The following is a 27,298-nucleotide window of genomic DNA, read 5'->3' on the forward strand; positions in this document are numbered from 1 at the left end:
GAGAGAGAGAGAGAGTGTGAGAGTGATCTGATCTCTTACGTGTCTCAGGCTGTCCTCCTGCTCTGCTGTCCTCTTCCTCCATTTCTTGCTGTCCTTGTGTCCTGGAGCTGTCCGTCAGTGCCACTGATACCCTCCTTAACTGAGTCAGGGACAGAGGGTCTGAAGAGGAGCAGACAGAGTTGAAGACAGGAGTGATGCTTACTTTTTCCTCCTGTCCCAAAAAAACACCCATGAGAGAGATGCAAATTCTGTTGAATTTTTCAACTGCAAATTTACATTAATTCATTTCACAGACAAGATACAATGCAATTTTAGCCTTTTATGAAGGATGTTTTTATAAGCAACATATCTTCACATTCAGGGTTGGTGTTACCACAAGGCAGCAGAGGATACAGACAATTAAACAGTTGTGTGTGTGTGTGTGTGAGTGTATTTGTGTGATACCTGTTGCATGTCTGATGAACTACGTGGCCTTCTCTGTCAGTGTAGGCTTGCTTTTTCAACCATATCAATGTTTTGAGGCCTAATTAACCTGTGTAAACACATAAAAGCACATCAGTAGGCTACTTGAGGTGCTCTCTGGAAGATGACTAAAACAAATAAAGAAACATCTATCTATTTATCTACACTGCATTTTTTTTTTTAAATCAAACTTTAAGGTAATTTTCTATATTCTAGGCTACTCAATAAGAAGAGAATTGTAATCAATGTAAAAATCAAGGCTGTTGCATCCTTCAGCCTGCATCCATGTGACATAAAAAGCTTCAAAGCAGCTGCTTCATATTTAGCTAGTCTAGAAAAGTCTACCAAATTAACAATGAATAACCTGTGTTCTTCAAAGCCAGTCCTCGGATGTAAGTTTTGTCTTCATTGGTCAATTTGCAAAACTACCTGTAATGACAAACTGCACAATTACTAAAAATAGCGAGCGAAACATTGTCTTTATAATGAAAATCTGACGGGTTCACAATAAAATATCTCACATGACAACCTATTCCACTTAATGGTGAAACCATAAACTGGGTGAAACGCATGCACATCTCTTCAGAGCATAGTCCCCAGCGGGTTCTTCTGGGCTGGCCACTCTGGCTGGCTCTGCTAAAGAGTACGTTTCCTGGAATGTACCATTTTGACAAAACACGAAGGGTCTATACTCAATGTGAGGAAGCAAATGATCTTCACAGTGTTGAATAATCAGAATAATAAAAACAACAAACCGTATTAACATATTCTTAAATATATGCATCGCCACGACACTGCAAGAATAATACGAGGTTATATGAATCCACTGCTGTTATTATTATAAGTTACTCCTCTACAGTACCGTATGGTAAAATCCAGCGCCAAATGTAAAAATGGCAGTGACTGCAACTACTCGGTTGTGACATGACGACGAAGATCTCGATAAACGCATCCAGGTATAATTTAACTATTTGTTTTAATTACTTTATGTAGGTATATATGTGTGTAAAAAGCAACGTCTTATGTCAAAGCCATCAGACAACAATCCGAAAACTGTTTATTAGTTGTCCTCGTCCCATACATACTTTCAGTTAACGTTACTTACTGTCAACAAATGTTTACGCTAAGTTAACGTTAGCTGCAATAATAAGCAGAGCCGTGTTGCGTATGTTTTGCAAAATGCAGTCAGTACAATTCTGCTACGGTACGATATACAATCCAATGTCCAAAATGTCAAGCAAACTTAGTTGAAGTTGAGTGGCCAAGGTTTCTGTTCTAGTTGTGCCACGCACGCACTATCGGGAATGTGACTTCAGTACAAGGTTATGGTTATTGATACGCTTTTGTCCAAAGCGACATACAAATACAAAACTATTAATTACACTATTAATATAAATGAATACAAATATAATACTTACATTTAACAGGGAACAAATGAAAATGTTGGTCAGACTATAATAAGGAGAATAGCAATAATAAACAACAATGTCAATTCAATCAATAGCCTAATGAAATAAACAATGAAATAAACAACAATGCCAAATTAATCAACAGCCTAATGGAAATAAAACAATATTATACAAACCATAATGCATAAGAAGCGCTTAATGAACTAAGTGCATGTTGAACAGATATGCCTTTAGACCCCTCTTAAATGACCCAAAACTATCACAGGAACGGAGAGCACTGGGCAACTCATTCCACCAACATGGAACCACTGAGGAAAAGAGTCTTGAATTTGACCTATAGTGTTTAATGAATACATCTGATAAGTGAACGTGGTTTACCATCCACAATGAGTTGGTGTGTCCTCTTGTGGTAATATCTGCTTGAACACATTGGAGGAGCGCCAGTTCCAGTTGAACGTATGCTCTGTGTGCCTCCAGGCCGCTGGACGAGTAGAAAGTGAACGAAGTAGACATAGGACACAGTAGCCTACTGAAGTACTCATATTAGTACTTGTTCATAAACTATACATGTCATGTGTTATTATTTGTGGATAATTCATGGGACAACATAAACAAGTAACATAAAATGTGGGTCCTATCTGCTCTGACATCAGCTGGCATTTTATACCAACTACATAAAATAAAATCATAACAGCCTGGATTAAAATATTTTATTTTGAAAACCACCTACACACTTTCCCACAACTCATCCTTTCAGGTGAGAACATGCTGCTCTCACAGGACCAGGCAGCCTTGATTGGGCAGGTGTTCGAGGCACATGTCCTGGAGCACCATCGGAATGACATCCTTCAGATTCTGCAGGATGGAGAAGAGGCCCACTACCCTGTGGTCATCAACGCCATGACCCTGTTTGAGGCCAATATGGAGGTCGGGGAGTACTTCAATGCTCTTCCAAACCTGGTGATTCCCGTGTTTGACGTCGCCCTACAGAAGGCTGCTGAGACCATCGGCAGCTCCTGCCCGTCCCTACAGGGAGCCCTGGGGGTCAAACCTAATCTGCATGCACGCATCTCAGGTGAGAAAGGCTACCCAGGCAGAGGTGTTGTACAGGTATGGTATATATACCGTATCTGGCCACAATGTGTACAGCCATAATATGGAGGTTTTACTTCCATTACTGTTTTGGCAAAATCTTGACAGCTTTCTTCCTTGTTGACTTTTCGACATTCGATATCACGTAGTTCTGAAAAGCAAAGTGCAAATTATTAGCCTATTACTAAACCTGCATTTTCAACTTACTCAAAACAGTTCTGACAGTGCTTCCCAGTGACAGTACGATTTAATAAATTAGATAGGCATACTTTCTCAAGCATATCAGCCATTGAAATAGCTGAAACAAAAAATGCCCCAATGTAGCTCTTACAAGTTCAGCCAGTTGTGGTCTGTTTTGAATATGAATGAATTTTTAAGATCAAAATAACACATTGGGCTCAAATTTTAAATGATGGGTGAGAAAGTCTTAACTTAGCTAATTTAGTGACTAGGCAAAATCAGACCTTAATCACAAATGTTGAGTCTGCTCAATGCATCCACATGCAAAATGACCGCTATTGCTTGTTGACAGACTTTGCACTTAGTGTAGGGCCCATTGAGCGAAATTCTGCATTGTTAAAAGCTTAACCAGTATACGTAGATATGCACATTACCAGTATATTCATAGTTATAAGTATCGTTTTATTGGGTTCCATACATAGGCACATATAGTACCTGTGGGCCAGATCTAGACTCTGTTATATTATAACTAAGCTGTATGCTAAAGAAATGACCCCGCGCATAAACATTCTGTATGAATGGTATTTAGGCTTTCTGTATTTGTTTGTTTAGATTGAAAGACAAAGCATTTTGTATGGACTGGAATATGAATACTGAGAGCAGGTTGTCTAACAGAAGCCACATTTAATCACTCTTTCAGAAACCTGTTTCATAAGAGTGTTTGCTTAATTACACCATGGAGACACTAATCTTTAGAGAGGGAAATTCACAAATTCATAATGTTGCAGAATTAATTCATTCTTTTCTCCCCTGCCTATGTTGGCATCTTGGAGGTGTGAGTAAGTGCTGTTGATGGCTTCCTCTCAGACTCTGAGTTCCTCGCCATGCGTCACCCTAACAGCTATTAGACTCAGCGAGGCCCGATGTGAGGCTTTTTCACTGCGCGCTGCAGCCCTCATAACGCTGGCTGTTGCTAATGTGCAATGAGGTGGTGAGTGTGTGTGTGCGTGTGTGTGTGTGTGTGTGTGTGTGTGTGTGTGTGTGTGTGTGTGTGTGTGTGTGCGCGCCCGTCTTTTCCTCTCCTGCCCACGCAAGCGGCAATTAGAGCCCGACAAGAAGGCTGCGTCGGCCCACCAGGACGACGGTGTGTGTTGGGCGACAGTGTGTGTGTGTGTGTGTGTGTGTGTGGTAGAGGGGCCGATCTCGGGTCGTTAAAGAAAGATGATGCGACTCTCGTGGTGAATGAGCACCATCGTGTCTTTGTCTCATCATAGCAACAGGCAGTGGGAATGGGGGGAAAGGGGGTTTAGGGTGGCACTGAGGCGCGTGGCTGAGCCCAGATCATTAGATTCATCTGCTTAAATTAGATTCATGCACGCTGGCGTCCAGAGAGATCGGTGTTAATGGCTTGAAGACAGCCAGTAGGCAGCTGGAAACGGCTGCTGAGATTAAACCCGGTAACACATTAGGAAGCGAGGAGACACTAGACTTGGCTAAGGACCACCAGCATAAAGTACTGTCATTATATGAGAAACTCTGTCAAGCTGATCTAAAACTGATCTGCAGTGGTGAAATACTTGTGTCTGTACACAAGCCTCTCTTTTTCCCCCCTCTTGCAACCATAAAATCAAGGTCAGGAGGAGGAGGAGTGACCTTCAGTGGCCTGTTTTTGTCACGAGGGCATGTTTCACGGGGCATTAGTGGCAGACAAATAGGCTAGATGGGGACCAACTGTTCACAGGCAACTCTGCATATGCTCAGAGAGCCTAACCTGATTCTGTCTGGAAGCCTCCTGATGCCTGTTTTACATGAAACGTCATGGTAACCCCATGGTGATTGCAAGGCACGGTTGCTATAGCAACTGCCTCAAGTTGAGAATGTTTGTTTAAACTTTGAGTGTTGCTCAGTGCTCTTGTGGGTACTAACTGCATGGGTTATCAGATCTGCATGATCATCTACTATGACATATAATGCAGATCTGATAACCCATGCAGAGTTAGTACCCACAGTACTAACACAGTACTCTCAGTAGGCCGCGCACTCTTCCACCGGCTTTTCTCCCTGATGAGGAAACATTTTTTCCTCTTCACTTTAAAACACTTTCTTGTGTCTCATGAAGATCTGACAATGGAGCATTTTCCCATAGTCATTTTGCCTGGTGTCACTACAGAACAGCGTCACAGAACAGCTTCCCATGTGCTATATTTTGCCATTATGTTTTAAGTAATTGAAGTAAGTAGAGCTTTCACGGTATATAGTTTCATTTGAGCTTTTGGCCATTTCATCTGAAAGTTGTTAACAATAATTACATGAGTATGGACTGTTGCATTTAAGTTCCAAGGCAGTTCTGCATCGTCCCATCCGTCCTATTTATTCCAGAGGTGCTGGACATGTGCTTAGTGTGTCAGTAGTTTCAGGTCACAGTCTACCCCCAGCATGACGTCACTGACTGACTGACTAACTAACTGGATCTGGGCCACTCTGCTGTCACATCCACTCACTGTCCAGTCCCTTTGTACCCTCATGTCCATTAGCGTGCCTCCTTTCAGCCTGAAAGCTGAGCGGTCATCATAGCAGCAGTCTCCAAGAACGCTGCACGTCTGGGGCGAGCAGGCTGACCTTGGCTGCGTGACTTCTGTCCTTAACATTGGCAGAGGAGAGAGTTTTGTCATGGCAATAAAGCTCTTTGAATTGAATTGAATTAAGACAGAGAGGGAGAAAGAGAGTGCCGGGGAGCCATAGTCATCACACTGGGTTTGCACGGCCAGGCTGCACTGCTGGTGAGCAGGGTACAGATGTTGGAGGCCTCTTGAAAAATTGCACGAGGCATTGCTGTGACAGAGATTGCAGTGCTGTGTGTGTTTGTGTGTGTGTGTGTGTGTGTGTGTGTGTGTGTGTGTGTGTGTGTGTGTGTGTGTGTGTGTGTGTGTGTGTATGAGAGGGATAGAGAGAGGGTGCTAGTGTGAGAGTGAGGGACGATGGGTGACAGCAAGGCCACAGTTACTGTAAGGTCACCGCTGGACATGATCCTCTTCCTCAGGCCATGGTCTTGTTGTGTGCTGGCCTGTTTTCCTCCACGCTAGTTGTTTTCAGTCCAGAACCATCAACCCCCCCCCCCCCACACACACACACACACCCTCTTATTTCTCCAGGGTGGGAATGAAATAAGGCAGAGAGTAGGCTCATGAATGCAAATGGCAGGAAATTGTTGATTAATGGAGGAGTTGTTTTTTTCCTTAGATGTCCTACGAGAAAAGCTTGGGGGAACCGAAGGAAGGGGAAAGAGAGAAAAGAGGAGAGAATGGGTACTGAGAGAAGGAGAGAGAGAGAGAGGAGAGAGAGAAGGAGAAGTTGAGGCTCCTGTTCTCTTCCTGCTGCCATGTTGGTGGGCTGCTGCACTATTGCATGTTGTTGCGCTAACAACAAGCTCATGCTGCTTTTGCTATGCTGTCTGTCTGGGGGAGGGAAGAACTGTGTCACCTTTAATTACACACACACACACACACACACACACACACATACTCACTCCCTATCATACACACCAGTCCCAGCGGTGTCTCCAAGCACAATGATATGGTGTGTACAAAAGATCAGTCAGAGTGCTGCATGCCATCAAGCAGTGCCGCAGAACTTAGTCATTGATGTTGTGGGCTCATTTGTCTCCTTGCCACTTTCAAACAGTCAGTCATGGCCGAGCCAATTTCATTCGGGGCTGATTTAGGTTGGACGTCTTCACAGCTCATCCTTTAAATGGGATTTTCTGATGCAAGTGCTGTCCAGAGTCTTAAGCGTTCACCAGTGTTGATGAGTACTTCTCTCATGTTCTACATGTGAGAGGTAGCTAGGATGTATTATGCAAGTCATTGCAAGTGTAAGCCACACATTACTGCATCTTCCCTTGTCCCAGTGGTATTATAAAGAAACAGTACCATCTAGTGGTGTAGGACAGTACTTGCGCTTGACTGAATTGAGAATCTTAATTATGCTATGTGGGTGCATTCATAGCATTTTGGACATTTTCAAAGTGAAAATAATTGAATAAATTTGAATTCATTCATTAGTCTACTAGGAAAGTAATTATGACTAGTCTGCACAGTAGACTGCTGCTGATCATTTTGAATTCATCCACTGATAGTTTGAGTCTTTATTCTTTGAGTCTTGATTAAATGAGCTTGATCATCTCCATCCCTGTATTCCTGCTTTCCCTCTTCCTTGCTATCTCTCTACCTCTCACTTGTGCTTTTCCTAATATCTCCTCCTCTTCTCTCCTCCTCTCTTCCTCCATCCCTCCATCCTCCCAAGTCTCACTCACACTTTTCCTCATATCTCCTCCTCTTCTCTCCTCCTCTCTTCCTCCATCCCTCCATCCTCCCAACTCTCACTCACGCTTTTCCTAATATCTCCTCCTCTTCTCTCCTCCTCTCTTCCTCCATCCCTCCATCCTCCCAACTCTCACTCACGCTTTTCCTAATATCTCCTCCTCTTCTCTCCTCCTCTCTTCCTCCATCCCTCCATCCTCCCAACTCTCACTCACGCTTTTCCTCATACTGTATCTCCTCCTCTTCTCTCTTCCTCCATCCCTCCCAGGCCTGCCCGTGTGTCCCGAGTTGACGCGTGACCATATCCCCCGGGCGCGCGACGCGGGCCACTTCCTCTGCGTGACGGGCACGGTCATCCGCACGGGCACGCCCAAACTCCTGGAGTTCCAGCGCGACTACATGTGCGCCAAGTGCCGGCACGTGTTCGCGGCGCAGGCCGACTTCGAGCAGCACTACGCCCTGCCGCCCCCCACACGCTGCCCCAGCCCCGAGGGCTGCACCTCCGTCAGGTTCACCTGCCTGCAGGGCGACTCGGCCACGCCGGCCGCCTGCCGGGACTACCAGGAGATCAAGATCCAAGAGCAGGTAGGGAGTAGTCTGGCTTTCACCAGACCAAGCTCCATCTTTTAAGATTGAACATTAGTCTGGAAAGTCCGCTATGTATTTTCTGGCATAGTTCAAATGACTCTGTACGCAATTGGATAGTCATTCACCAATCTGACCAACGAACCAGGTGACGTTTGCAGAGCGCCGCGAAAACTCCAGGCTCTCCCGCTATCGTCATTGTTTTAAACCTGCCAATAGCGCGCCAGGTGGATAAGCCAGTTTGTGATTGGCCCCCGCAAAAGTGTACGGAAGCAGGAGGAAGAGATGTACAGGTTTCCAGCCTGAGCTGCAGGGCGGAAAATAAACCGCCGTCAGATCAGGCTGAGTTCGCCCAGCCTAGGTAGGGAGCATAACGGCGGTAGCGTAGTGGCTAAGGAACTCAGTTAGCATGCAGTAGCCTGAAAAGTTATGGGTTCAATTCCTGGCTTCCACCGTTGTGCCCTTGAGCAAGGCACTTAACCCGGAGCTGCTACTCTTTAGGGAAAGATTTTGGAGAGATGGAGTGTAGGGCTGTACCTAACGATTATTATAAATGATCATCGATGCTTGTTTTCATAGTCAGTCATTTTTGTGGATTAGTCATTAGTTGTTTGGTCTGTACATTTTGAAATATGAATCTATAAGTACTGTATTTCCCAAAGCCCAGGATGATTCCCTCAAATATCTTAAGGGAAAGATTATGAGAAATGGAGTGTGAAGTTGTTATTTTTATGAGAGGTTTTATGGATTTTCTATTTTCTATTTTTTTATGAAAATCTATTTTTTTGTTATAGATTAAAGTAGCCCGAAGTTTTCTTTAGGGGAAGAAAATGAGGCGAGGTATAATATAAATGTGAGTCATGATGAAATTAACTGCAATATCTTTGACAAGGGCTTTCCTAAAATTGGAAAACTTTGAAAACTAAAAGTTTCTCTAACTCAGTTCTCTACACCCTCTTCTCTTTCTTTGTTTTTGTCTTCCTACTCCCCCCCCCCCCTTCTCTCTCCCCCCCCCCCCCTCTCCCAGGTCCAGAAGTTGTCAGTGGGCTGTATCCCTCGGTCCATGCTGGTGGTCCTGGAGGATGATTTGGTGGACAGCTGTAAATCAGGTCACACACTGCTCCGCGCGCCTCCTCGTTTCGAACGCCTTGTGATGTGTGATGTGTTCATGTCTCGTTTCATGTTTTCCTCTAGTCTACTTGGCAGTGAATCTCCTGCCCCCCGGCTGTAACATCACAGAAGCATCGTTTTCTCTCATCTTACAGAGCTTTGTTTCAGACATCAGGGACACTGTGTGAATACAGTCATTAATGACAGCACAAAATCTGAGACTTCTCAAACCTGTGGGTTGGATTTGGACCATGGCGTAGGGAAAGGTTGACTGTGTTAATCCCATTTGTAAGGTCATTCATAATGTTCTTTGTCACTTTGACATTTAAACATATTCCTATTCATGGATGTTCTAAAATGATTGGAGTTATTTTTCTTTGCAGTTGGCACATCACTATGGTAACTGTCAGAATTAATGCCGGAACAAATGGTACTCTACTTGAAACAGAACTATAACAAGCAATTAAGACCACTGGAAGAACGTAGTGCCACTGATGTGAATATAATTATGCCATTATGTAATGACAAGGAGCTTAGGCATGCATTTAACTGAGTGGACTTCTGAACATTCTCCATCTCTCAACACAAAATGCAGATCTGAAAGAGAATCTGAATTCAAACCCAACTTGTTCTCTGTCATTTAGTATTGTCATAAGAACAAAAACATGACAATGAGAGTTCATAGGCTGCTTATTAAAGGACTTTCTCTAAGACAGGACTACTGGTAGGCAAAAATCAAACTATTGCCTGTATAATCAGGAGTGACGCATTGAAATGTTCTTATTACTGAAGGAGACTCACCAGGTGTTTACCATAACATGACGTTAGTCTCTCCAACGATGTCACCATGACGGCAGTCTTCAGGGTGATAACATAACAGTGACATTTGTGTCTCCCAGGCGACGATGTGACGGTGTACGGCGTGGTGTGCCAGCGCTGGAAGCCCTTCTTCCAGGACGCGCGGTGTGAGGTGGAGGTGGTGCTGAAGGCCAACCACATCGAGGTGAACAACGAGCAGAGCTCAGGGGCCGTGGTGCTGGAGGACGTCCAGAAGGAGTTCGAGGAGTTCTGGGAGAAACACAAGCACGACCCCATCGCAGGTAGGACAGTGGACGCAGGACACGCAAACGTAACCCCATATACCGGTACTTCACGGATGAATAAATCACTGATGCACTCTCACGTTCTTCTTCCGATTTCACTCTGTATTGTGTCTTTGTATGTTCTCCGATATAAAATTACAAGCGAATTTAGGGCTGCATTTGCCCTCTTAACATTCTAACTTTAAAGTTAATACACGTTGGAAGTGTAACTTCCTTGGGAGTGAACTCTTCAGAAGATGTGGGAATTACTTTATGTGTCTGCTTTGATAGAAATAGTTTTGCACACCAGTCACCCACTCCCATAATGGAATGTTCTGAGATAAATGCATTGAACTGCTATCAAGACTGCGGGGTAGCACTCTGTGCTGAAGGAAAACATTTCCATTTTAATTCTCCTTCGTTTGAAATGAAATGCAGATTCTAAATGTATTCAGTAGCTTTGTAATGTTCTTGACTCTAGGTGATGATTTGAAAAATGCTCCGCTCTTGCAGTTTTTGTTTATTTATTTTCTTGTCTGTTGTTTCTTTTGAAGGCCGGAACCAGATTCTGATGAGCCTATGCCCACAGGTATTTGGAATGTACGTCGTCAAGTTGGCTGTTGCCATGGTGCTAGCCGGTGGAGTTCAGAGAATAGATGCCTCTGGAACCAAGGTGAGAGGTATGTACCTTGCAGGCTGCCAAAGGCAGTAGTGACTTTTTTTATATCTGGACAGAGAGGTCAGTGTGTATTGTCGTTGCTGCGGGTTACTGGAGTGTCTGCCTACACAGACAGATTTAATTTGTTGTGGGTGACTGAGAGGACAGTAAAAAAAGTGACCTCTGTGTGTGTGTGTGTGTGTGTGAGTGTGTGTGAGTGTGTGTGAGTGTGTGTGTGTGTGTGTGTCTGTGTCTGTCTCTGTCTTCAGCAGTCTAATAATGAGCCTTCTGACCTTCACACACAGACACAACCTATCAGCTCATACTGTGTGTCTGGTCAACTAGCAGGAGTGACAGGTGGAGAGGCCTTCTCTTCTCACCTATTGTTTTAGAACAGGAAATAGAGAAGGGGGGAGTTTTCCTCACATCTCCACTGTTAGTTGTCTCTTCCAAGAGCCCAATATGTCCTGTGGAGGCTTATTGGCTCAAAATAAGGGTGGCGTCATCTTATTGGCTCAAAATAAGGGTGGCGTCATCTTATTGGCTCAAAATAAGGGCGGCGTCATCTTATTAGCTCTGCTGCAGCCCAGGAGTGGAGGAAACAAGTCAAGGGAGCAGTCAGCTCAGAGTTACTGTACCTGTTAGGCTGACCCTGTAACACGTTTCAGGACGTGTGTGTGTGTGTTTGTTTGTATGTATAATGTTTGTGTATGTTTGCTACAGGCGAGTCTCACCTCTTGTTGGTGGGCGACCCTGGCACTGGGAAGTCTCAGTTCCTGAAGTACGCGGCAAAGATCATGCCACGCTCCGTCCTCACCGCTGGAATCGGCTCCACCAACGCAGGTAAGGCCACGAGGCTTCACACACACATACAGATACACACACACACACCTACATGCTCACCAGGATCCATGTGTGTGTCTGTGTTTACAGTTAGTAACTGAATAAGTTATACACTCACTGAGGCAACTTTATTCCTGTGTGTGTGTGTGTCTGTACATATGTATGTATGTATCTATCTTTGTGTCTGTGTGTGTGTGTCTGTCTGTATATGTATCTATCTTTGTGTCTGTACGTATGTATGATTCTATCTGTGTGTGTGTGTGTCCGACGTATACTGTATATATATATATCTGTGTGTGTGTCTGTACATAGGTATGTTTCTATCTGTGTGTGTCCCCCCGTATACCGTATATGTCTCTATCTGTGTGTGTGTCCGTATATATGTATCTATGTGTGTGTCTATATGTATTTATCTGTGTGTGTGTGTGTCTATATGTATTTATCTGTGTGTGTGTGTGTGTGTGTCTATATGTATCTATCTGTGTGTGTGTCCGTATATATGTATCTATGTGTGTGTCTATATGTATTTATCTGTGTGTGTGTGTCTATATGTATTTATCTGTGTGTGTGTGTGTGTGTGTGTGTGTGTCTATATGTATTTATCTGTGTGTGTGTGTGTGTGTGTGTGTGTGTGTCTATATATATATATTTATCTGTGTGTGTGTGTGTGTGGCTGCATCACGGCACAGGCCTGACGGTGGCGGCGGTGAAGGACGGTGGTGAGTGGCACCTGGAGGCCGGGGCTCTGGTGCTGTCGGACGGGGGCCTGTGCTGCATCGACGAGTTCAACAGCATCAAGGAGCACGATCGCACCAGCATCCACGAGGCCATGGAGCAGCAGACCATCAGCGTGGCCAAGGCAGGGTGGGTTGCTTCCACAGGCTAACCGGTCTAACCCACTTCCAGTGAATTATGCTAAGCTAGGCTAACGGTGTCAGACTGGGTTATTTTACGCACAGAGAAGACAAGAGACGCTGGGGTAGACACAACCACAGCCACCTGGTCATTGGCCATGGCCAAGTTCATCAAGTGGTGTTTGGTAGTTTGTTGCTTGGCTTTCTATGTCAGAGTTAGTTAATTAATAAAAGTTAAAAAAAAGAAATAAAAGTTGGTGAAACTTACTGTACTGTACTGTACTTAATAACCAAGTTGTCCTTGGATGATATGCATCAGGTTATCCATTTATTTAGCTTAAAACCAAGTGTCTGCGCGTGCTGCGAGCGTGTCTCCTCTCCTCTTACCCTAGTCCTCTGTAGACTTGTCAAGGCCGCTTCAGCACATTTGTATGTGCCTCCGACGCATCAGGCTGACAATGCTGTCTAGACGGCACTGGCGTTGCTCACTCTGCCTCAGCAGTGAAGCGTGTCCTCCGACCATAAACCCCGACCGCTCCGAACACTGTGACTAAGCAGGTCTGGAGCCCATTCGTTTTTTCAGACAAGGTGCGGTGAGTCAGCAGATAGCATGACATCCAGAGAGAGCGGACCTGCTAGCCGACTGCCTTCAGTAAAATACATTAGCCTAGCCGATTGATTGGCCAGGCAGACTGTATGGAACTGTCAATTACGTAGAAGGTTAACGTAATATATTTCTTTGCTTCCGCTACCTCTGTGAGCCCCGTGTGTTCTGCTGCCGGTGGGGAAAGATTGTCCAGGCCATGGAGGTGATGTGCATCTGCCAAAGAAAATGTCAGCACCTGATGGAGTTCTCCTCCTGAATTGGGGGCTTATCTTTTTCACTCAGTCCATTACTGTCGCCGTGTTAGAGAAGGGAACTCAGTGGGAGAGAGGAGATAGGAAGTTGGTGGCACCCTTTTCTTTCTCTCCTATGTCTATTTTGCTCTCCGTCTCTTTGTCACTCCATCTCTTTTTTTCTCTGTCTTGCTCTCCTCTCTCTCTCTTTCTCTCCATCTCTCTTTTTCCCTCTGTCTCTTTTTCTCTCTCTCTATTAATCTATCCCCTCTTTCACTCTCCTTCACAGTATGGTGTGCAAGCTGGACACACGGACCACCATCCTGGCGGCCACCAACCCCAAGGGCCAGTACGACCCCAGCATGCCCGTATCGGTGAACGTGGCGCTGGCCAGCCCGCTGCTGAGCCGTTTCGACCTGGTCCTGGTCCTGCAGGACACCAAGAACCCCGAGTGGGACCGGATCATCTCATCCTTCATCCTGCAGAACAAAGGTAGCGTTCGCCCTAAATAAACAATCCGTAATATTACCAGTGTACAGTGAGGATATTTACTTTTGAAGTCTGATATTCCTGCGTATCACTAGCACCTGGGATCAGAAAAAGGCCAGTGCACAGGGATTTTGTTTTATTAAGTCAAGTCAACTTTATTTATATAGCGCATTTCATACACAGAGGTCATTCAATGTGCTTTACAAAAGCAAACAGGAATAGCTTATAAAAGCATAGAAGGGCAATAGTCAAAGAATAGTTTAAAAAGTAAAGAATTAGAAAAAAGAAGAAGAAAACATAAAAAATGGCCATCATTTAAAAGTGTTTAAGAAGTAATAATTAAAACATAAAAAACAACATTATTATTCTAGCCAAAAACCCAGTGTACAGCAGCACTCTATGGAGATTCTTGAAGTAGTTCCAAACTGTGCATGCAGACATATATTTATTTCCTTTCAGGGCCAAAATGGCCGACCACAGGGCTCGATAGTCTCTTTCATGGAGTATTAACACCCAAATAGTTAACACTCGGTAAAGCTGTAACTCTCGAACTGTAAAGAACGAGTTGAATCGAGTTCTTTGAGTGCTCTGTGAACTGGGCAATGAACATTTGATCAGTTAGCAAAAAGCATCTGAGAAAAGTTTGGTCTTAAGTCTAGATTTGAAACTGGCTACAGTTGGGGCAACTTTGATCTCATCTAAAAGTTGGTTCCAGAGCTGAACAGCATAGCAACTAAACGCTGCTTCACCTTGTTTAGTTCTAACAGTAGGTTTTTCTAACAAGTATTTCTCCTGAGACCTGATAGGTCTGGAAGGTGTGTACTGCTGAAGCATGTCTGCTAGGTAATTTGGTCCCGTTCCATTTAGTGATTTATAAACAAGCAGAAGTGCTTTAAAGTCAATTCTGTGACTTACTGGAAGCCAATGCAGGGACTTAAGTATTGGAGTAATGTGGTCAATTCTAGTTTTAGCTTTCGTGAGAACCCTAGCTGCTGCATTTTGTATCATCTGAAGCTGTTTGATAGTCTTTTTAGGAAGGCCTGTGAAAAGCCCATTGCAGTAGTCAACCCTACTGGAGATGAACGCATGAATAAGTTTTTCTAGATCATTTCTAGAAAGCTGATTTTAGTTATCATGTGGGTATTTAAATTTAGATCACTGTTAATTATGACACCAAGATTTTTAACAGTAAAAGTAAAACATCAAAGGAAGTGAATGCTTTGCGTATCGCAAATCCCAAATGTAGCTCTACAACTTTCAATAGTTCAATAAAGGGAGTGTTCCGTGTGGCAAGAATGGTGTTATTAATGGCAATAGAAAACCATGAGCTGGCCATCTTTTAAGTGGTGTCTCATTTCCAAGGGGAATATTCTCATCCACTCTGTCTTGAGGGACAAGGGGAAGGGGAAGGTGTAAGAATGAGAAATGGGACTTATTATATGGATCTTATTCTCTATCATTGTTAATGTGAAAGCTCAGCCCAAAGCTCAGTTCTGAGTGACAACACAGATTTTGTGTGCTAATGAAGTTATATTCCTAGTGGGATCTGGGGGAGGAAAAGACAAACTCCTTCTCCTGGTACAAGTCTTCTCTTGTATTAAACCCTCTTATCTGGTTTTGCTGTACAGTTCCTTGGTGAGGAGAGGACAAATGTCCCCAAGGGGGTGACCGTTTCAGCTCATTGCAGTACTATAACATTCTCAGCAGTCTGGTATTGGATGATAATAGAGAAAGTGCAACATGGGAATGAATTTCAGTCAAACTGTCGAACTAAAAAGAAAAAAGAGCGTAGTTATATTTTTGGCATAGTGGCACAGTAGTGTTTCAGAAGGAAATGTCTACAGTATACTTTGGCTTTGTGCTGCCACTTACAGTACTGGTCATCAGGATCCATTCCACATTGTGATTTGGAACGGCAACACAACACAGCATTGGCAGCCAGACTTATATGCATTATTTAGTACTTCAGGTGATATTTACTGTCAGCATATTCTTACCATTTTAATATCTTATAAGGTCCCTTTTATCATCACTTGACAGCTTTAAAGTTGTGAAGTTATTTTGAAATCCATGTAGACCCTAACACAGAAAAAAAACAATAATTCTGATTTGTGGTATGTCATCCTGTGTGTTTTATGCAAACCTGGAATACTCCTGGTGCTTTCATTTCCCTGTTGCTGAAATGCTGGCAACAGCAGCAATTATTCATCACTGCCTCATAAATTCTCTCCCTGTGAAGTGCACTGTAGAAATGCTGTGGTGGAACAGGAATGAAACAAAGGGCTGTGCCATTTATAGCTCCTTTTGTCTTTTCCACCTCTCTCTTGCACCCCGTCTCCATGCCCATCTCTCTCTCTACCCCATTCTCTCACACGTATCCTTCTCTCCCTCCCTCACCCACCCCTGAGGTGCGTACAAATTCGGCAAACGGTGGCGAACGTTTGTGCTGAACAAGTTTCTCTGAACAGTTATATTTGAACGATTTGGTGTTAACATTCCATTGTAATGTTGCATTGTTACATTCGTCAAGCTCACGTCCAGCTCCACTGAATGTTTGCGGAGAACTACCTCTTCAGACTGTTTTGCGAGTGTTTGCAAACATTCGCTAAACGTTCAGCTATGTTTTTGCGAATTTGAACGGACCTCTGGTTGTCCTCAGGAGCCCCCTGTGAGTCGGCCTCCCTGTGGAGCATGGAGAAGATGCGGGCGTACTTCTGCCTGATCAAGACCCTGCGTCCGCGCGTCTCCTCGGAGGCCAACACCATCCTGGCGCGCTACTACCAGCTGCAGCGCCAAAGCAGCGGCCGCAACGCCGCCCGCACCACCATCCGCATGCTGGAGAGTCTGGGGCGCCTGGCCGAGGGTACGGCTCCCACAATGCAATTGTGTTTTCTCCCACAATGCACACGATAGCTGTAGTTCATGCATGAGAACTCTGCTTGTTGAAAGACTTTATGCTTTGCCTGACATTTAAATTAGTGAAGTTGAAAGTGATAGTTATAAAACTGATGACGAATATGTTCTCCCTTAACCTTCACAGCTCACGCCCGGTTGATGTTCAGGGAGACTGTTACTGTTGAAGATGCTGTTGTTGTGGTCTCAGTTATGGAGTGCTCGATGCAGGTGAGCATTCTTTTATAGCAAAAGTATTGCAATCATCCTAGACAGGAGTGTTTTTCAGGAGGCCTCTGTAACTCAACCTTCTGCAAACTGATCTTTCTAAACTGACATCACACTAGGTTAATGGAACTGATTTCACTCCAGGTTACTTTGTGTTAAATAGTTGATTGTCTTGAAATAGCTGGTGTGGTGGCCTCATCAACTCTAAGGTGTCCACACTTGAACTGAATAGATAGTGTTGTTAACATGTCATCCTGATATTAAGTTAACATGCTGACAACAGTATCAGTACAAGATACTGTTGACATCTTACAGTGATCTTGGTGCATGGGCATATGGCCAAATGACTATGAGAGCAACAATCCACTGTATTGCTCAAGTTCTGTGCACTGAATAACAGTTACTTCATGTTACATCAGTTACTTCTCAAACAGGACCTGTTTTTATGTTGTTGTTTCTTGTATCGGCCACAGGGTGGTGCTCTTTTAGGAGAAGTGAATGCCTTGCACACTTCGTTCCCTGACCATCCATGTGAGCAATACAAGACACAGTGTCAGATTGTTCTGGAAGGTCTGGGTCTTCAGCATCTTTTAGATGCCGAACTTCAGAGGCTTGCACGGTAAGGGAGTCTGTCACTCAACTGTTCTTTGTAAGGAATTGTAGAATTACATTTTCTAGGCAGACTGATGCCACATTTAGCTTCTGACGCCTTAACAAATAACTTTTTAACTTGGTTATTTATCGTCCAGACTGCTATTTCATATACTTATATTAAAATCCCAAAGGACAAATTCTCCATTGCTCACCTCCCTCTGAAAAACCCACAGGCACTATCAGACCCCCATCTAATTAAACATTACAGTTAGAGTTCAGAATATTCTGGCTTTTAAAACTCAGCCAGAAATCAGTTAACTTAAAATGTATGTTTTATTTTGTTGTTGTTGTTGTTGTTGTAGGCTGAAGAACATCTCGCACACATCCGGAGCTGGGGACTCAGGGGAGAGGGATGAGAGTTCAGAGGAAACCCCAAGCCAAGGGCAGCCCAACCCAGACACAGACTCTCAGAGCGGCCTGGGCTGGTTCCACTCCCTGGAACAGCTAGATGGTGTGGAAGAAAAAGAAACGGATCCAATACCCCCACCTCCCACTCCACCACCACCACCCGAGGCAGCAGTACCAACTAGCTCCACCACAGAGCAACCACAACAGCAGCAGGAGGAGGAGTTACCAGGCAACAGTGAAGCCTGGCGTGGAAAGAGGGCCAGTAAAACCCCTGCTGTAGCTGAGGGAAAGCCAAAAGAAAAGAAGAGCGGGCAAGAGGAAGAAACGCACAGAGGGAGGGAGGGAACGACGCGGGCGGAATGTGACCACAGCGGCGCGTCAGGCAAGGCCACGACCTCAGCTGACCGCGCCTCTGTGGTACAGATAGTTTCCAGAAAACTCCATGGGAAGCGACTGCGGAAGCTAAGCGCAGAGATGGAACGTGACGCCTCCTTTTCCGCCTCTTCTTCCTCACTTCAGCAGGGTGCTTTACACCCCCAGTCCACCGGGGGCGCTGTGTCCAACAACACAGACCTAGTGGATGCGCTGGACCAGCTCTTCTCTTCTGACTCGTGGCCAGCACACAGCAGTACGCCTGTTGCAAACAAGAGACACACCGCAAGGAAAGCCGACCGCGTGCCTCCCAGCGCACATGCGTCTGTGCCAAATCCTTCAGGTGAGGGGGACGCTTTGGGAGAGGACTTGCGTAGCAAACTCACCGACTTTACCTTTAAACCAAGGGACAGAATACAACACACAGATGCCCCACAGAAGAGTGAGACAGCTGGTAAACCTACCAGTAGCACACTGAGTGCACCGAGAAATGTGGTGAAAAAGAGTGAAAAGGGGAAGAGAGAGAAGGTTGCAAGAGGAGAGAAAGAAGAGAGAGGAGAAGATGCTGATGGTGACAGGAGCTCCAAATCGCCACCAGGTGGCGGCAGCGGCACAGACAACAGACTCCGATTGAGGGGTCTGCCTGAGGCATCCAGTGAAAAGCCTTCTGGAGGGTCACATGACCAGAAGAAAGCAGGAACAGGAAGTGGTGTCACAGGGGAGCCGAGCGGGGGGTCGGATCTGAAGCGCCAACGACTGCTGCAGAGGCTGAGCTCCATGACGACAGGCGAGGATAAGACCGCATCGGTGTGTGTGCCACCGGCGTCACACTCACACACACCTTCCTCTCATACACCTGATCAAAGCAGGGTCCAAGTGGCATCCACCACACTGGCAAAACTCTCCAGATTCTCCTTCATGGCATCGCCGCCTCCTGAAGAGAAGACCACCAAACCAGTAACAGCATCCTCACTGGACAGTCCTCACACAGCAGCATTAACCGACAATGCAAACACCAAAATGCCCACAGCACACAAGTTACCAGCGATATCCACAGCAGACAAGACTGCATCCTCAACAGGGACCCTGCACACAAAGCAGTTGGGCTCCACAGCTAAAACCGCTCACACACAAAGCCCACCAATCAACAAGACAGACAGCCCCTCAGAGACAGCCACAGAGCCACAAACACACAGAGACACAAACACTGCCACTGGGGCATCTGTTGGAGGCCAGCCAGCGACGAGAAATGCTGGGAACCCCAAGAAGAGGAAGTGCTTTGAGCTGGGCTCGGGAGCCGGAGGAAAGGGGCTGTTCTCTGGCCTGTCCCTGTTCAGCTCCGCCGGGCTGGAGGAGGACGATGACTCTCTGCTGGGGCTGGACTGGGAGGATCCCAGCAAGAGAGCCAAGCTGTAATTTTGGTTGGAGTGATTTTAGGGGCGAGAGAAAGTGGTGTCCTAAAGGCTGCAAATCTGCAATTACTGAAATTATGAAAAAAAAAAAAGGGGATGTGAACAAAAAACATTGATTTATTTTTTTGTTTGAGATTTTATTTTTGTAGTCCAAAGGGTTTAACTGCTGGCATGCCAGTATAATAAGAGAGTTTTAGTTGTTGTCATGTCAGATGAATTATGTTTCCCTTATTATATTACAGAATTATCTTATTAAATATTTACAGTGACTGCTTTCATTTCTTATGATGTGCACAAAATGTACTTAGCCTGTGACATTTGATTCATGTGTGTATCCCCTGTACACACATGCAGTGTAAACTATCTCCCTTCAGAGACAATAGGGGTGAGCTCACACGTGGAATGAAGCTAAAAATCAATATGGATGATGAATGACCCGTAAAAGGCGAAACGAGAGTGTTTTGTCTGTCGTTTTTACGTGGTAACAAATGCTCGGTGGAACAGTTGGCTTGGCGTTGGAGATGAGAGCATGGCTGTCGTCATGACGACTCCGGAGGCATTCCGCAGGGACGTTCGAGGTAAGAGCAGGGAACCAGAAGCTAATAGGATCAAGAGTAGGCTCGCCCATGGTGTGGGTTTCAGGACGTGTGCCCTGTTAGGTAAACGCTATTTTAAGTTCGGCCTTCCACTCTCCAGGGACTAGTCAAGCGATTAGAGAACCCCAAAAGTCATTAGAGGCCCCTATGCAAGAGAAGAGATGGTAGAGTGTTAGCAGCAGCCATGCAAGCCCGCGACAGGATCTGCTCATTTACCTGTCTTGTTCTGTAATAATTATGTTATACAGGCATAAATGTATAAAAGAGAATGGCGCAGTATAGTATCAATTGCCTACCAAAATCCTGCTTGTTGGCAGGATTTTCTATGGCAGCCAACAAATAGGCCATGGGAGGTTACAGTAATGTACAATGCAATGCATTTTTAGTTCATCCCAGAATCCAGATATTATGTTGGTGGTGAGGGAATAAAATTTGAACATGATCTCCATTCCCCTTCCATTAACAATTACTTCCTCTGCTTGAGAGCACATCGATTGCATGCATTAGGTCTACTCTGAACGTCATTCACAATAATAAGCAGCTATTGACTACTTCAAATGATGTGCGGTCTGTAGGCTATGGTGTGCGGGTGGTAGTGCGTAGACTTAGAGTCGATGACAGACTTTGTGGGTGCCTGTGTAATGGTTTTATTTACAGGGGTGGTTTTGGGGGGAAGGGGTGGTGTAGACAGGAGGGTAAGATGAGGAGCTAATGGTTGCTAACTTCCTGCAGATGAAGCACTAGCCTCATCAATAATGGACTGCTATTGATTTAGCATCCTTCCCATGCTGAGTGGGACCAGACCTGCACTAGGAATTGGACGCCTGGGTTTCTTATCCTCGTCTTTTTTTCAGGCGTTTTGGCAAAAGCACAGTTCCCGCACACAAGTACGGCACATTATTTCTTTTTTCTCTCTAAAATGAAGAAATTAGAGAATGTATCGCCTTTCTGTAAATTATGCAGTTGCATTCAAATGTGGCTTTGAAGCATGGGGAGGAATGTTATGCGATCCTATGAATAACATTAAAACCCGACTACAAGAACTACAATAATATGCTTTTCTTCTCCAGTGGTTGGTGAATGTGAACAGAAACCTTCCGAAGGTGAATGCAACGTTTCTCACAGCTGTGAAGGGAGCAAACTGCTTATTCAGGAGGTGGGGTGTATAACAGCTCCAAACCACCAGTTCCTCAGCAGCTTGTTTTGACAGCTTCAAAACTTTTGAGAGCCGAGTTTGGCTCATGTCAGAAGCATATGTTTGGGCACGTGGGGTAGACATGGTCTCTTGCTCTCCCCAAGTGCTGCTGCAGATACCCCTGCTCCTCCGTGCTTTGCCAGCTTGGCTTCACAGTTCTGCTTTGTTCATTTGGCATCTCGCCCTGGGCCTGTTCTTGGAAACTGCAGCTTGTGATCCAGCCCTCTGAGGTAAGTCCAGGCAAAATGAACATGAGAAATGGAGGAAAATGTAGTCATTTGTTCTCTTTGTTTCTATATTTAGTCATAACTTAGTCAATTATTGCAGGGTGTTTTTTGATTGTTTGGATTTCTCCTGCTCAGGGGAGGGGGATGTGTATGTGTGTTGGGAAGTGGAATCCATGTTCAGGCTTTCACCAGGTGTTCAGAGGTGTTGAAACCGCTGGTACTGTATGTACCGCACTGCACAGTCGATCACAACAAGGTTGCGTAATCACTTGGCGAAAGAAGTTCAGGAAGGCCTGTTTTGTTTTGCAGGCCTTCTCAAGAAACACCGGGGGGAAAGACCTGACAAATGTGACAGATGACAGGATTGCTGCCAGGTGTATGTTTGTGCTCACTTGCATGACGAGCTACAACATACACAAAGGTTCAACACTTTGTTTCTCTTTCCAGTGTCTTGCCTTCCTGAAGAAAAATAAAACCGAAATTACTTAGAGCAACTGTGGGCGGGAAAGCTCAGCTGGAAAGTTAAGTTTCGAGTTAAATTTCATAAAAATAAAAAAAGAACTTGTCCTTTGCAAGAACTTAGAGACTGAAAAATCTTGCCTGGAGCACTGAATCTCACTGAATTTTCTTCTTTCTCTCTAATAAGCATGCAGCAGACACTCAACCAAGAGGGAATCAAGTATATTTATTTCCAATGGCTCCACAGGCACTTCATAAAGGAGACCAGGCTGCCTGTCTGGTAGTATTGATCCTTAAGTGCCTGTCCTGGGGGTATGGGAACACCAGGGCAGAGTAGCATCTTTAACAATGGCTGAAACAAGCCCCAGGCTCAACCCTAATGACAAACAGGTTGTCTGTCTTCAGGAGACCCCCTCACACACACACACTCCACAATGATTTTGAATAGGTTCTGCTTGACTGCAGTTGATCCTGGGTCTTTGATGTTTCTCCCTCTGAGACAGGTCACATAGAATGCCTCATATCAGGAGTAAACATGGTGAACGTGACAAAGTAATGTGGTGAAAATGCGCGGGCTTATACATGCATCTTGTCACCCAGCACATTTTCGAAATGAGTTCAACCTGCGTTTGCAAGCAGAGGCCATTGGCTGAGCAAGTTCCTAGTTCCGGTGCTGCGTTTCACTAGTAACGTTCTGCTTTCCACAGCACTTCCTCACCATTGCTTCAGCATTGTGTGTTGAAGTGCTCATGAGGAAAGCTGAAAGTAAGTCTAATGTCTACATGTCTGTATGTGTATTTTTTCTTGTTGGGCATGAAATGCTTTGTCGCACCCAGCTTTGTCAGGTGGACGTTCAGTTGATGAGCATGTTGGAATACATTTGCTCTTGCTTTCATGGTTGAATAGTGTTTTTTTGTGATTCCATGTCTATGAAAATACATCATTTAGTGGATGTTTTTATTTAAAAGCTTAAGAAATGCTTTTACCTGCAATGATGAAATTCAAATTATAGCCTTTGCTTAAACAATAATTTCCCTTGCTTATTCTTGGCTCAAATCTCATTTATAGACTATTAATCTGGTACGGTGTCAAAAGCATGTGGAAGAGGTTGAAATGAGGCCTGACTTTTACTGGAAGCCTCCCTGTGCTAGAATGCTTCTATTTTTCTACTCAAATGCTCTAAGCAGTCTCAGGAAGCCCATAGCTTGCTGCCATGGGAGGTTTGTTTGGCGGAAGTCTATATCGGTGTCATAAAAATCGATATATATCTCTTTGTATCAGGATGTAACTGTATACCTGCTATTGAGCCTAAGCCTGGGTATATGTGAATATGTGTGAATACCATGAGACACACAGTGCAGGTCCTGTGTGTGAGTGTGTGTTGAGCTGAGTCTAGGCCGCTAGTTTCCTGACCTCGAGACAGGAAATGGGGGTAGGGAGTGGGCTGCCTGGAACTGATAACACATGAAAACACTGATTCCTGACGCCACGTTCTGTTGCATTAGCGTCCCCCTGGCTTCATTTTTTACTACGATGATGTGGAATTCAGCCAACGTGTTGCCATGTTCTAAGTCATGCCCTGCTGGTTTGACATAGACGTGAAAAAAGGAAGGTACGAGGTGGGTTGATCAGCACACTGCAATCCCAGTGAGAGTCGGCTGTGCTGCTCACAGGAAATGTTTTATTTGTGTTGTGTAGCGACCGACGCTGATCAGGAGTCACCAAATGAGGGCAGAAGTCCAAACTCAACTTTGTTCCAGCATCTTGATCTTACTCCACAAAAATGAGCAACCTGGTCTTACAGTGCAGACCGCCTCTCAGAGATGTAGCAGCATTAGCTCGGCTGGCTATTCTGTTTCTCACTGAAGCTATGCTGTTCACATCTGAGGCTTTTTTGGTTGTTGTGTTTTTCAGTTATTTTTTTGCACATTATGAGCGGGATCTGTCCATTTTTTTTCTCTTTTCCCTCACAAATTTCCCTTTCTGAAAGCTGAAAGTACTGTGTTTAATCTAATATTTGTGGGCCTGCAACAGGCTGAGGATTGTTAAGAGAATGAAAAGTATTCCTTGTTCTCCACTGAAATGTAGTCTCTCTCTCAATCTCTCTCCCTCTCTCTTTCACCCCACTCTGTCTCTCTCTCTTCTGGGCTTCAGGGAGAGAGTGGGCTCTGAGCTCTACTGTTGTCGTAGAGACAAGCAGCAGTGTCATGCAGTGCCAGGCGTCTTGCAGCTGAAGCTTGTCTGCTTTGTCTCCACACACACACACACACACACACACACACACACACACACACACACACACACACACACACACACACACGTAAAAAATACAGGTGGTCCCCCTGGACAAGCTCATGCCTGAATATCTCTTGAGTAGTGTGTGTGCACTGCACTGCCTCCGAGAACAGTTTTAAAACAAGTTACACAACAGTTCCGAAGGAGAGGAGAGCAGGAGGACGGTGGCTGGCAAAGGGCTTCAAACAACCTCTAGTTTTCACATTCAGTTGCTAGTGCACCTCCTCTTTCACAAACCATAGACAGGGAACAGTGTTATGTCATATGTCATTAATAATGTACATTTGCCGTTATATAATTCATCAGCTTGGGAAATGCTTTTTGAAATACATTTTTACCTTAAACTTGGCTCTATGAACGTTTGTTTAAATATATGTCTATATATTGCACAGGCGTGTACACACAGTGGTGAACCTTCCAGTCTTCACTTTTGAGTTTGTATAAAGTATATTTCTCAATTGCCCAAATATGTAATGTGCTAAATTCTGCCTTCTTGAATACCCAAGAACTTTAAAACAAAATCTGGTCCAACCTCTTTCTGAACCCGCATGTCCTTTAAATCTCAATTTCTAGCCGTGTGTCAGTTTAATGGACCAAGAGAGGTCTGGATCACATCCAGACGCTTATGCTATTTTCTATGAGGTGTTATTGGCCTGAACTCTTCTCCGTACCAGTTTAGTAATATCTCTGGTATGAAGTATTTTTTTATTGGGCAATACTGCTGACCTCAGGGGAATAACGCAAGGCGATAATAGAAAATGCTTTACTGCGAACCATTGTAAGAACATCACCTTCTCACACAGTCTATGTGAGATCAACACTGTTGCATGTTTAGACTCCATTAGGCGGCTTGACTCAGTTTACAGTGACATAATTGCCTCTGAATGTGGACACATACCAGGAGCCTTATGCAATTAATTTAGATCTTCTGGGTAATTGAACTCGGATAATACTGTACACAAGTAATTATGGACGCTAGTTTTCAGGGACTAAATGTGGTTAATTGAGGCTGGAAACAGCCAAGTCTGGTCGGCCTGTAGACGTGGGCTCTAGCCTGGACTTTGGTGATTTGTAACTGGTGGATTTATCCTGCTGGTTGTCTCTAGTGGTGGAACTGAATGGGGTAATGGTAGAAGAGTGTGGAATGACAGCTGTTTTTGCTGACGATTAGTTGACACTTTTCTGGCTTTCATGGGATCACTGCTTCCTGTCTTGTGTTTTGTTTAACTGAATGTCTGTGTATGTATCTGAAAGTCATATCTTGTTGCTGATATGGCCTCAATATGAAATTGCATATTGTTTGTGGAGAGGGTAGTTAACAGCCTCGATTGTTATTTGAATTCCTCACAGATAAGGTGTTTGTATAGATCTGCTTCCACAGGATCAGCATGACCTCCTTTATTGAAAATAAGTGAAAATCCAACAAATGCATGATATGTAGGTTATAAAGTTTGTAGTATAAGCCAACCATGTCACCTTCAGTGAAGCCGTGAAATACACTTCATTGATACTTTCCATGTTAGGCAAGTGTTAGACGTCTCAAAAACAGTTCACAACGTAAGTGCTGTTTATTTATTTATTTTTAATACCTATCTCACGCCGCCCAGTCTTATTATTCAGGGTGTAGTGTGAGAGATGTTACTCAGGAAAGAGGAACTCGGAGGTACCAGTAACTGAAGTTTTGAAATTGTGCTTGCTAATGGTTGCGATCACCATGACTCATTTGTTAAGCAATACAAATGGGCTACTTTGAAAAAGTGTACATTTTATTGGCCAAGAATTGAAATTCTAAATTGCTAAAACTACTACTATATAAAACTAAACTGCTAATACTACTAGGCTACTATATAATTGCATTAACCATGAGATCAAATCCTTCTACCATGAGATCAAATCCTTCTACCTCCAACTTTGGTTAGGTAGTTTATTTGACTGAATATGTCACTTTGAACCATCATGTTAGCACAACATATGTGGGCATGTTTGTCTCCACTGAAATGGGGAGGTCAGGTCAATGTGTTTTATAGCCACAGTGAATTCCTGCCTCAAGTTAATTGTGTCTTCCAGGACACTGCTAAACAGGTGCTGAGATGGTTGGTTTCACATGCTACCTTAAATAGCCTAGTTCTGCTGATTTTACTGAGCAAAGATGGGGTTGAGGGATCAAAGTCATTTTCCTCCAAGAGACAGTTTTCTTTGCCTAGTTATTTTTCTTTACGTTTTTTTTTTTTTATATATAATATATAAAAACGTAAGCTATGCCTGCCTGCCTTGCCTTGTCCGTCCTCATTTTTATGTCTAGGCTAGCCTACTTAGATGAAAAAGTTAAAACAATGTTAACTGAAAGAATTCTTGATATACTGGATAAAGTTCCTGATGAATGAAATAGTGTTGAAAGACTGCTTACCCGGTCACAATGGTGACATGTGTGGAATTTTGTTTTGGCAGTTCCCGTTTTGCACCCAAAAAGGAACAACACAAAAACTGCTTTAGGACTCGATGAGATGGCGAGATAACGTGAGTGTTCGCAAACCGGTGCATGCGCAAACACAAAGAAACTAGCCACTAATAGCATCTAATTGCCTTGATAAGATACTTTACACAGAGCATGATGAGGGAACATAACATGAATAGCTGTTCTGTTTGGATGCTCGCGACTCTGGCACAGTGCTTCGGTGGCGCGCTTTTGCTTGCTACTTG

General features: G+C 44.3%; 2 protein-coding genes across 3 annotated transcripts in view; both read left to right on the forward strand.

The window, feature by feature from the left end:
- Positions 1-1,349: 1,349 nt before the first annotated feature.
- On the forward strand, positions 1,350-20,110 carry mcm9 (minichromosome maintenance 9 homologous recombination repair factor). Its single transcript, XM_076272759.1, has 13 exons — positions 1,350-1,418; positions 2,629-2,946; positions 7,731-8,047; positions 9,075-9,156; positions 10,057-10,257; positions 10,794-10,919; positions 11,621-11,740; positions 12,430-12,604; positions 13,721-13,923; positions 16,580-16,783; positions 16,961-17,043; positions 17,514-17,659; positions 17,997-20,110. Exons 2-13 carry the CDS (start codon positions 2,637-2,639, stop codon positions 19,828-19,830), a joined length of 3,801 nt encoding a protein of 1,266 aa, XP_076128874.1. The 5' UTR covers positions 1,350-1,418; positions 2,629-2,636; the 3' UTR covers positions 19,831-20,110.
- A 2,922-nt stretch (positions 20,111-23,032) lies between these two features.
- Positions 23,033-27,298, forward strand: part of cep85l (centrosomal protein 85L) — a 74,929-nt gene continuing 70,663 nt past the window's right edge. The window contains exons 1-2 of one of the 2 annotated variants that reach the window (XM_076271693.1): positions 23,043-23,068; positions 27,047-27,115. Coding sequence is in view for 1 of the 2 variants with exons in the window: in XM_076271692.1 (XP_076127807.1) it covers positions 23,053-23,068 (16 nt within the window). In the remaining variant the exon portion in view is untranslated. Of the gene's footprint in view, positions 23,069-27,046; positions 27,116-27,298 lie in introns of both variants that reach the window. The other variant, XM_076271692.1, reaches the window with a different exon arrangement.

Source organism: Alosa pseudoharengus, unplaced genomic scaffold (genome assembly GCF_046254945.1).
Source record: "Alosa pseudoharengus isolate Yale_2024_CS ecotype anadromous, Long Island Sound unplaced genomic scaffold, YU_APseudo_1.1 YU_APseudo_1.1_scf_7, whole genome shotgun sequence".
In the NCBI taxonomy this organism is placed as follows: domain Eukaryota; kingdom Metazoa; phylum Chordata; class Actinopteri; order Clupeiformes; family Clupeidae; genus Alosa; species Alosa pseudoharengus.